The sequence below is a fragment of the Salmo salar genome, chromosome ssa13 (genome assembly GCF_905237065.1).
Source record: "Salmo salar chromosome ssa13, Ssal_v3.1, whole genome shotgun sequence".
Classification (NCBI taxonomy): Eukaryota; Metazoa; Chordata; class Actinopteri; order Salmoniformes; family Salmonidae; genus Salmo; species Salmo salar.
The window spans coordinates 104,854,787-104,866,943 of record NC_059454.1 but is presented as its reverse complement, the minus strand read 5'-3'; the positions used below and the strand labels follow the sequence as shown (position 1 = coordinate 104,866,943).

Here is a 12,157-nt window from a genome sequence, read left to right as displayed (position 1 = left end):
TAACTCTGCAATGTTGGGTTGTATTAGAGAGAGTCTCAGTTTTAAATCATTTTCCACACACAGTCTGTGCCTGTATTTAGTTTTCATGCTAGTGAGGGCCGAGAATCCACTCTCACATAGGTACGTGGTTGCAAAGGACATCCGTGCCTTTTGCCAAGGCAGGATTCTCTGAGCGCAGCTCAATCCAGAAATCTGGCAGTGTCTTCTGATATAAATTACATTTTCACAGAACAGCTTGTTGCAATTTCGATGAGGCTCTTTTGTTGAGATATTGGTAAGTGGACTGGAGGCAGGGCATGAAAGGGATAACGAATCCAGTTTGTGTAGTCCGTTTCGGGAAAGTATCTGTGTAATTGTGCACCCAACTCACTCCGGTGCTTCGCTTTATCACATAAATAAAAAATCATACAATGATGGAAAGACCTGTGTGTTGTCCTTGTTAATGCAGACAGAGAAGAGCTCCAACTTCTTAATCATAGCCTCAATTTTGTCCCGCACATTGAATATAATTGTGGAGAGTCCCTGTAATCCTAGATTCAGATCATTCAGGTGTGAAAAAACATCACCCAGATAGGCCAGTCGTGTGAGAAACTCGTCATCATGCAAGCGGTCAGACAAGTGAAAATTATGGTCAGTAAAGAACTTTAAGCTCGTCTCTCAATTTAAAAAAATAAATAAATTGTCAATACTTTGCCCCTTGACAACCAGCACACTTCTGTATGTTGTAAAAGCATTACATGGTCGATGTCCCTATCCTTGCATAGTCCAGAAAATACATGAGAGTTCAGGGGCCTTGCTTTAACAAAGGTAACCATTTTCACTGTCGTGTCCAAAACGTCTTTCAAGCTGTCAGGCATTCCCTTGGCAGCAAGAGGCTCTCGGTGGATGCTGCGGTGTACCCAAGTGGCGTCGGGAGCAACTGCTTTCACGCTCGTTACCACTCCACAATGTCACCCTGTCATGGCTTTTGCGCCATCAGTACAGACACCTATGTATCTTGCCCACCAAAGTCCATTTGATGTCACAAAGCTGTCCAGTACTTAAAAAATATCCTTTTGCACATATAACACACGGTGGCTGAGGAAAGGCACTACTCCCAATATAAGTGAACCCCAAATCAATTTAGTTATCATATTTGCACCTCTTCGATGGTTCTATGTCCCTGTCTGTTGTTCGGTGCTTTCCCGGGTAAGAGGGCAGTAGCTCTTCGGCTGCATCAGATTCACAACTGTCAGTGTCCATGCTAGCTTGGCTAACAACAAATGTAGAATTACCGTAAATTCCGGACTATAAGCCGCAACTTTTTTCCCAGCTTTGAACCTCGCGGCTTAAACAATGACACGGCTAATATATGGATTTTTCCCGCTTTACTTTTTTTTTTCTCCAAAAAACACATTCTGTGACGTGCTCAGTTTTTTGGCAGCATGAAGCTTTCATTAGACCAATGAAATTGACGAACGGTTTAAGGTCAAACAACTTTTTTTACTGTTTAGATTAAATTGAGCGCTCTCAAACTTCCCATCATTCTGATTACGGTAGTCATTTTGTCACCCTCATCATGGCAAAGACACAGAGAAATGCATATGATGCAGCTTTCAAGTTGAAGGCGATTGATCTGGCTGTTGGAAAAGGAAATAGAGCTGCTGCACGGGAGCTTGGTCTTAATGAGTCGATGATAAGACGTAGGAAACAGCAGCGTGAGGAATTGACTCGGTGCAAAAAGACAACTAAAGCTTACTGCTAATTTTTTATTTTTTGTTACAAGCCGTGTTTCGTTAAAGCCTGTTTAAAGTTAATATGTTTCAATGTACCGGTAGGCACCTGCGGCTTATAGACATGTGCGGCTTATTTATGTTCAAAATAATATATATATTTTTTAATTCAGTGGGTGCGGCTTATATTCAGGTGCGCTTAATAGTCCGGAAATTACGGTACTAATGCTGGCATTGGATGTGCTCGTGGAAGCAGAACAACTTGTGTCGTTGACAGGTGCAGGTACTGCTGGTAGTAGCAGTACTAAAAGTAGAGCTAGTATGTGTCTCTATGGACGCGGGACTTTTCTAAATGGACTTTATGGGAAGATGGGAAAAAAATATATATATATAAATTTAACATTTAAAAAAAAAAAAGTGAATTACATTATTATTTGGCATACCCCCGGCGGCATTGCGCATACCCCCTCCAGTTTGGGAATACCTGATCATGTATTTTCAGGTAGAGATACCTTGCGAAGCAACAGCTGCTCTCTCTATCCCCTCACGATTGGATTCTTCTGCCTCTTCTGTGGCAGTCGTAAAACTCTGACTGGACAAGTAGATGCGCAATGGATTATAGTTAATTACCACGTTTTATGTGCTACACTATGTAGATTATTGGCTACTTTACTTTACTGACTTTATTGTCCCCTTGGGGAAATTTTGTTGCAGTGTCATGTACACATTTAAAGTGGTGTTTAAACAACTCCCTACTACATTACACAGTTCAGGCTGGATCTGATCTCTAGAGAAACTGTGGTAATGTGCTCATTGAGCTCACAGGAAGAAGAAAGAAAACGGAATGAAATGGAATTCAAATCATTTAACCGATGTTGGTCAATTAGTTGTTTAAAAACGGACAAATAACAGAAATTTCGGATAATCGCTCAACACTACTGCTAACAATTTCTTTTTTTTAACAAAGCCCGTATAATTTCTTAATCCGGTCCTGTCCAGGAATATTATAAACTCAGTAAACTGACAAATGCATCACTATCCATTTAACATTAAACCCCTACAACTCATCCAGAATGCCGCAGCCCGTCTGGTGTTCAACCTTCCCAAGTTCTCTCACGTCACCCCGCTCCTCCGCTCTCTCCACTGGCTTCCAGTTGAAGCTCGCATCCGCTACAAGACCATGGTGATTTCCTACGGAGCTGTGAAGGGAACGGCACCTCCATACCTTCAGGCTCTGATCAGGCTCTACACCCAAACAAGGGCACTGCGTTCATCCACCACTGGCCTGCTGGCCCCCCTACCTCTGAGGAAGCACAGTTCCCGCTCAGCCCAGTCAAAACTGTTCGCTGCTCTGGCACCCCAATGGTGGAACAAGCTCCCTCACGACGCCAGGACAGCGGAGTCAATCACCACCTTCCGGAGACACCTGAAACCCCACCTCTTTAAGGAATACCTAGGATAGGATAAAGTAATCCTTCTAACCCCCCCCCTTAAAAGATTTAGATGCACTATTGTAAAGTGGTTGTTCCACTGGATATCATAAGGTGAATGCACCATTTTGTAAGTCGCTCTGGATAAGAGCGTCTGCTAAATGACTTAGATGTAAATGTAAGAGATTACATATCCTAAATTTGCCTTTGGCTAAAATTAATACTTATGGTCTTAGTTATAAGTAGTGTCAGTACGTTGTCTATAATGTAACTTTGCTACATTGCGAATACATTATATTATGATACAGTATATCTGGGTTAACAGTGTGTTTTTAGAGGAGATTGCTAAATTAATCTTTATTCATGATCTTTTTGGGTTGGAGGATGGATGGCCTTTTGAATGCAAATGAGAATTAAGGATGAATTTGGTCTATTCACTGTAATATTAAGATTCATTAATATTAAGATAAATTGTTAATTAGAGTATGTTTACAGTCATTTCTCTTCAAACTTTTGGAGTTGAGGCGCTGTGATCCAGCCATTTTCACAAACTGTTTTGTTTTGCACAACATTGTCTAGAGGTGGATGGGTGGTACAAGATATAGAGATTGAGATACTGGATGTTCATAGATACTGGATGTAGAAATAGATACTGTGTGTGTGTGTGTATGTACAGTATCTCACAAAAGTGAGTACACCCCTCACATTTTTGTAAATATGAGTGTATCTTTTCATGTGACAACACTGAAGAAATGACACTTTGCTACAATGTAAAGTAGTGAGTGTACAGCTTGTATAACAGTGTAAATTTGCTGTCCCCTCAAAATAACACAACTCAAAGCCATTCATGTCTAAACCGCTGGCAACAAAAGTGAGTACTCACTTTTGTTGCCAGCGGTTTAGACATTAATGGCTGTGAAAAGATATACTCATATTTACAAAAACGTGAGGGGTGTACTCACTTTTGTGATACTGTGTGTGTGTATAGATGGATACTTGATATATACATACATAGATACTGGATATAGAGATATACATACAGTTGAAGTCGGAAGTTTACATGCACCTTAGCCAAATACATTTAAACTCAGTTTTTCACAATTCCTGACATTTAATCCTAGTAAAAAATCCCTGTCTTAGGTCAGTTAGGATCACCACTTTATTAAGAATGTGAAATGTCAGAATAATAGTAGAGAGAGTGATTAATTTCAGCTTTTATTTCTTTCATCACATTCCCAGTGGGTCAGAAGTTTACATACACTCAATTAGTATTTGGTAGCGTTGCCTTTAAATTGTTTAACTTGGGTCAAACGTTTCTGGTAGCCTTCCACAAGCTTCCCACAATAAGTTGGGTGAATTTTGGTCCATTCCTCCTGACGGAGCTGGTGTAACTGAGTCAGGTTTGTAGGCCTCCTTGCTCGCACATGCTTTTTCAGTTCTGCCCACAAATGTTCTATAGGATTGGGGTCAGGGCTTTGTGATGGCCTCTCCAATACCTTGACTTTGTTGTCCTTAAGCCATTTTGCCACAACTTTGGAAGAATGCTTGGGGTCATTGTCCATTTGGAAGACCCATTTGCGACCAAGCTTAACTTCCTGACTGATGTCTTGATGTTGCTTCAATATATCCACATACTTTTCCTCCTCATGATGCCATCTATTTTGTGAAGTGCACCAGTCCCTCCTGCAGCAAAGCACCCCCACAACATGATGCTGCCACCCCTGTGCTTCACGGTTGGGATAGTGTTCTTCAGCTTGCGAGCATCCCCCTTTTCCCTCCAAACATAACGATGGTCATTATAGCCAAACACTTTTATTTTTGTTTCATCAGACCAGAGGACATTTCTCCAAAAAGTACGATCTTTGTCCCCATGTGCAGTTGCAAACCGTAGTCTGGCTTTTTTATGGCAGTTTTGGAGCAGTGGCTTCTTCCTTGCTGTGCGGCCTTTCAAGTTATGTCGACATAGGACTTATTTTACTGTGGATATAGATACTTTTGTACCTGTTTCCTCCAGCATCTTCACAAGGTCCTTTGCTGTTGTTCTGAGATTGATTTGCACTTTTCACACCAAAGTACGTTCATCTCTAGGAAACAGAACGTGTCTCCTTCCTGAGCGGTATGACGGCTGCGTGGTCCCATGGTGTTTATACTTGTGTACTATTGTTTGTACAGATGAACGTGGTACCTTCAGGTGTTTGTAAATTGCTCCCAAGAATGAACCAGACGTGTAGGTCTACAATTTGAAATACATCCACAGGTACACCTCCAATTGACTCAAATTATGTCAATTTGCCATGACATCTTTTTCTGGAATTTTCCAAGCTGTTTAAAGGCACAGTCAACTTAGTGTATGTAAACTTCTGACCCACTGGAATTGTGAAATAATGTGTCTGTAAACAATTGTTGGAAGAATTACTTGTGTCATGCACAAAGTAGATGTCCTAACCGACTTGCCAAAACTATAGTTTGTTAGCAAGAAATTTGTGGAGTGGTTGAAAAATGAGTTTTAATGACTCCAACCTAAGTGTATGTAAACTTCCGACTTCAGCTGTAGATAGATATATGGGTATATGTGTGTGTGTGTGTGTGTGTGTATATATATATATATATATATAATCTCACATACACAGTACCAGTCAAACGTTTGGACACAGCTACTCATTTTTATTTAAACTTTTTTCTACATTGTAGAATAATAGGAAATACATAAATTATTAAATACCACAAATGGATTCATGTAGTAACCAAAAGTTTTCATCAAAATATATTTGAGTTTCTTCAAAGTAGCCACCCTTTGCCATAACAGCTTTGCACACTCTTGGCATTCTCTTAACCAGCTTCACCTGGAATGCTTTTCCAACATTCTTGACGGAGTTCCCACATATGCTGAGCACTTGTTGGCTGCTTTTCCTTTGCTCTGCAGTCCAACTCATCCCAACCATCTCAATTGGGTTGAGGTCGGGTGATTGTGGAGGCCAGGTCATCTGATGCAGCACTCCATCACTCTCCTTCTCGGTCAAATAGCCCTTACACAGCCTGGAGGTGTGTTGGGTCATTGTCCTGTTGAAAAACAATTGATAGTCGCACTAAGCTCAAACCAAATGGGATGGCGTATCACTGAAGAATGCTGTGGTAATCATGCTGTTTAAGTGTGCCTTGAATTCTAAATAAATCTGTGTCACCAGCGACGCACAGTCACACCTCCTCCATGCTTCACGGTGGGAACCAAAAATATGTATGTGTATGTATATATATTTTGGAATGGATGATTTTGGATCATTAGCCTCTCTATGGTAGGTGGCACCACATCGTCCCACCTATGTAACAGCCAGTGGAATTACATTTACATTACATTTAAGTCATTTAGCAGACGCTCTTATCCAGAGCGACTTACAAATTGGTGCATTCACCTTATGATATCCAGTGGAACAACCACTTTACAATAGTGCATCTAAATCTTTTAAGGGGGGGGGTTAGAAGGATTACTTTATCCTATCCTAGGTATTCCTTAGAGGTGGGGTTTCAGGTGTCTCCGGAAGGTGGTGATTGACTCCGCTGTCCTGGCGTCGTGAGGGAGCTTGTTCCACCATTGGGGTGCCAGAGCAGCGAACAGTTTTGACTGGGCTGAGCGGGAACTGTGCTTCCTCACAGGTAGGGGGGCCAGCAGGCCAGAGTTGGATGAACGCAGTGCCCTTGTTTGGGTGTAGGGCCTGATCAGAGCCTGAAGGTATGGAGGTGCCGTTCCCTTCACAGCTCCGTAGGCAATCTCCATGGTCTTGTAGCGGATGCGAGCTTCAACTGGAAGCCAGTGGAGAGAGCGGAGGAGCGGGGTGACGTGAGAGAACTTGGGAAGGTTGAACACCAGACGGGCTGCGGCATTCTGGATGAGTTGTAGGGGTTTAATGGCACAGGCAGGGAGCCCAGCCAACAGCGAGTTGCAGTAATCCAGACGGGAGATGACAAGTGCCTGGATTAGGACCTGCGCCGCTTCCTGTGTGAGGCAGGGTCGTACTATAGGAATCCTGTGGCGCGTTATTCAAATACCTTAGAAATGCTATTACTTCAATTTCTCAAACATATGACTATTTTACACCATTTTAAAGACAAGACTCTCGTTAATCTAACCACACTGTCCGATTTCAAAAAGGCTTTACAACGAAAGTAAAACATTAGATTGTCAGCAGAGTACCCAGCCAGAAATAATCAGACACCCATTTTTCAAGCTAGCATATAATGTCACATAAACCCAAACCACAGCTAAATGTAGCACTAACCTTTGATGATCTTCATCAGATGACAACCCTAGGACATTATGTTATACAATACATGCATGTTTTGTTCAATCAAGTTCATATTTATATAAAAAACCAGCTTTTTGCATTGGCATGTGACTAGCATTCCCACCGAACACTGCCGGTGAATTTACTAAATTACTCACGATAAACGTTCACAAAAAGCATAACAATTATTTTAAGAATTATAGATACAGAACTCCTCTATGCACTCGATATGTCCGATTTTTAAAATAGCTTTTCGGTGAAAGCACATTTTGCAATATTCTCAGTAGATAGCCCGGCATCACAGGGCTAGCTATTTAGACACCCAGCAAGTTTAGCACTCACCAAAGTCAGATTTACTATAAGAAAAATGTTATTACCTTTGCTGTCTTCGTCAGAATGCACTCCCAGGACTTCTACTTCAATAACAAATGTTGGTTTGGTCCCAAATAATCCATCGTTATATCCAAATAGCGGCGTTTTGTTCGTGCGTTCAAGACACTATCCGAAAGGGTTAATAAGGGTGACGAGCATGGCGCAATTCGTGACAAAGAAATTCTAAATATTCCATTACCGTACTTCGAAGCAGGTCAACCGCTGTTTAAAATCAATTTTTATGCCATTTTTCTCATAAAAAAGCGATAATATTCCGACCGGGAATCTGCGTTTAGGTAAACAGACGAAAGAAAATAAAGCATGGGGTCGACTCGGGCACGCGCCTAAGCCCATAGTACTCTGATCGGCCACTTGCCAAAAGCGATAATGTGTTTCAGCCAGAGGCTGCCTCGATATCGTTCAGCTTTTTCCCGGGCTCTGAGAGCCTATGGGAGCCGTAGGAAGTGTCACGTTATAGCAAAGATCCTCAGTCTTCAATAAATAGAGCCAAGATGAAACACAACTTGTCAGACAGGCCACTTCCTGCATGGAATCTTCTCAGGTTTTGGCCTGCCATATGAGTTCTCTTATACTCACAGACACCATTCAAACAGTTTTAGAAACTTTAGGGTGTTTTCTATCCAAAGCAAATAATTATATGCATATTCTAGTTACTGGGCAGGAGTAGTAACCAGATTAAATCGGGTACGTTTTTTTATCCGGCCGTGTCAATACTGCCCCCTAGCCCTAACAGGTAAAAAAAAAAGGATACGGTTTGTATAACATATATTATATAATCTAAGGTGTGCACCATTTAAAGGACGTGTGTGTGTGTGTGTGTGTGTGTGTGTGTGTGTGGGGTCACCTGTGCTGGCCCACCTTCTCTGCCTCATCTCCTTCTTTTTAATCGGGATTAGTGGTCTGGGTGTTGTTCCCAGAGAACTGTCCAATAGCTTTACCACATGGATAAACCTGTCTGTCAGTCTGAGTCACACCCTCACTTCGTCTAGAGGGAGTAGACAGTACAGGTGCGTCAAAGCTGGGACCGAGAGATTGAAAAACAGCTTCTATCTCCAAGCCATCAGACTGTTAAACTGTCACCATTAGCAGGCCTTTCACCCAGCTACTACCCAGTACCCTGCCCTGAACTTCAGTCACTGTTACTAGCCAGCTACTACCCAGTACCCTGCCCTGAACTTCAGTCACTGTTACTAGCCAGCTACTACCCAGTACCCTGCCCTGAACTTCAGTCACTGTTACTAGCCAGCTACCACCCAGTACCCTGCCCTGAACTTCAGTCACTGTTACTAGCCAGCTACCACCCAGTACCCTGCCCTGAACTTCAGTCACTGTTACTAGCCAGCTACCACCCAGTACCCTGCCCTGAACTTCAGTCACTGTTACTAGCCAGCTACCACCCAGTACCCTGCCCTGAACTTCAGTCACTGTTACTAGCCAGCTACCACCCTGTACCCTGCCCTGAACTTCAGTCACTGTTACTAGCCAGCTGCTACCCAGTACTGCTGAATAGTAGTTACTAGCCAGCTGCTACCCAGTACCCTGCCCTGAACTTCAGTCACTGTTACTAGCCAGCTACTACCCAGTACCCTGCCCTGAACTTCAATCACTGTTACTAGCCAGCTACTACCCAGTACCCTGCCCTGAACTTCAGTCACTGTTACTAGCCAGCTACCACCCAGTACCCTGCCCTGAACTTCAGTCACTGTTACTAGCCAGCTACCACCCAGTACCCTGCCCTGAACTTCAGTCACTGTTACTAGCCAGCTACTACCCAGTACCCTGCCCTGAACTTCAGTCACTGTTACTAGCCAGCTACTACCCAGTACCCTGCCCTGAACTTCAGTCACTGTTACTAGCCGGCTACCACCCGGTACTCTACCCTGCACCTTAGAGACTGCTGCCCTATGTACATAGTCATGTAACACTGGTCACTTTAATAATGTTTACCTACTGTTTTACCCACTTTAGATGTATATGCTGTATTGTAGTCATGGCTCATCCTATATAACAGATTGTTTTGTATCTAGATAATATGTGCTGTTTTTATTGCTAGGCATTACTGCACTGTTGGAGCTAGCAGTGATTAACATCTGTGTACACAACCAATAAACTTTTGATTTGATTTGACACACTGTCATAGGGAAAACATGTCCACCAACCTTAATTCAATCATCTTCCAAATACATAGACTTCAAGTTCACATACCTTATTTAGGTATAGGAAGACATTCAATTAATCATCTTCATTCTGTATTAGCTGAAATTCATTCCTGGTTTAATGTTGTCGCGTACTTCAGATGTTGTTTACCATGGGCTGAGGTTTTTTTCGCTACCCTTTCTGGTGTGCTGATGTAGAAAATGTCAGAATTTTTCCTATCGTATGTATGTTTCTACTGCAGCTTGGGCCGTGTTCAACAGTGAGATCTGACTCTTTTGTTCGTTTTCTTTTCTCCTCAGAAACTCGTTCTATGAGTCTCTGAAACAGATTGGTGCCAGCCAGCATCAGGGCAACGCAGTAGGCATGGGGACGTATGAGACGGTCCAACACTTCAACGACATCAAGGAACATCTACACGTGGTCAAGAGGAACATCGAACACCTCATCACGCGCAATGGGGTTTGTCAGTAACTTATTTGACTGTAAATCTCAGCGGTTCTCCACATGTCTTTCTCAAGTCTTTTCCTGATTCCTCGAGCTTCGCCTCCTTCGCCAACCACATTGGAAGAGAAGATCCATGGTCCCTCTCCCTCAGACCTTCTCCTCCAATGTGTTTTGAGAAGTCTGGAAAGAACGAGGACATGAGGAATCTAGATTTTTACAGTATATTTTTGTGTCTTATGCTGCATGTAGAACCCCAGTGAAAAGCAGGTGATGAACTGCCCTGACCCTCCTCCAATGCCTTCCTGTTTGGGTACCACACACTTCCTGGTCTTTGTGGTCATCCAATCAGTCCTGTTCTTCAGCTACATTATGTACAAGTAAGACCAATAATAAATAAATAGTATAACTAATACATTTTAAAAAATCTGTTTGTCATAACTCATCTCTTTCTCTCTCCTCTCAATTTCAACTCTCTCCTCTCTCTCATCTCTTTCTTCTCCCTCTACAGAAGTCAACAAGAAGCAGCAGCAAAGAAATTCTTTTGATGAAACAATCATCAATATCATGCCAATATGTAAATGAGGGACTGTTCATTTTGCTGGTTATTTTGGTTTGGTTTTGTTTTTCAAAATTGTAAATTATTGTACTTGAAAATTAGATTTTGTTTGAGAAGTTTCTTTTTTAATTTCTTAGTTTTAATTTGATCTGATATTATGTATGTGAATGAATGCTCGTGTGGGACATTTTGTTAAAAGATTCCAAATATGATGTAATATATTGTATACAGTATTTTGACAAGTCGTTGGGTTATATTCTGATCTTTCGACTGGTTTTTGATAAGTTCCCACTCTCAGAAAACAAAAACACCGTATGCCCATTCACATAGCTTTGAAAACTGTGGATTTAATAAATGTGCAATTTTGTATGAATTCTGAACTGTGTTGAAGAAAACCCAGAGTGGATGTCCAATATGTGTGTCTTCTTGAATGGTTGAAACATGCCAATCTGGCATTTTTCTTTTTTCTTCTCAAGCAATTTACATAAACAAAAAACAAACCAACATTTTTGTCTTTTCCTGTATGCCATCTTATTGTTTACATTTTGGTTTTCAGGTATTAAAAAAGTAGCCTAATTGTTGTTAAATTTGACCTTCTAGCCTGGTCCCAGATCTGTTTGTGCTGTCTTGCCAACTCCTTGTAACTCATCAAAGTAGTTGGCAAGATAGCGCAAACAGATCTGGGACCAGACTATCATCCTGTCGCTTTTGATCAGGATCCATTTTAAAGACGTTAGCTTAATGCATGGCTTAGTGCTTAGTCTGGTCAAGGTTTGGTCTAAGGGAGGCATGGTAGGCTGGTGTGTCTACGGTAGGCTGGTGTGTCTACGGTAGACTGGTGTCTCTGGCACGGTAGACTGGTGTCTCTGGCACGGTAGGCTGGTGTCTCTGGCACGGTAGGCTGGTGTCTCTGGCACGGTAGGCTGGTGTCTCTACGGTAGGCTGGTGTCTCTACGGTAGGCTGGTGTCTCTACGGTAGGCTGGTGTCTCTACGGTAGGCTGGTGTGTCTACGGCACGGTAGACTGGTGTCCAGCAATAATAGCCTCTGACAGACCACAGGACATTATGCTGGGCCTCATGTGAGAGAGAACAACTGTGTGTCAGTGGTGAGGTATAGGTAGGGTTGCAAAGCTCCCGGTAATTTAATACAGTTACCGGGAATCTTCATAATTTTGGTAATTAAT

The 12,157-nt window shown here is 42.2% G+C and overlaps 1 protein-coding gene across 2 annotated transcripts in view; it reads left to right on the top strand.

Annotated features, from left to right (window-relative positions):
* lman1 (lectin, mannose-binding, 1) overlaps positions 1 to 11,476 on the top strand; it is a 31,163-nt gene extending 19,687 nt beyond the window's left edge. For both annotated transcript variants that reach the window (XM_014138846.2, XM_014138845.2), the window contains exons 11-13: positions 10,272 to 10,431; positions 10,666 to 10,793; positions 10,925 to 11,476. In XM_014138846.2, coding sequence (XP_013994321.1) covers positions 10,272 to 10,431; positions 10,666 to 10,793; positions 10,925 to 10,961 — 325 coding nt within the window. In that variant the 3' untranslated portion in view covers positions 10,962 to 11,476. The remainder of the gene's footprint in view (positions 1 to 10,271; positions 10,432 to 10,665; positions 10,794 to 10,924) is intronic.
* The last annotated feature ends 681 nt before the right edge of the window (positions 11,477 to 12,157 follow it).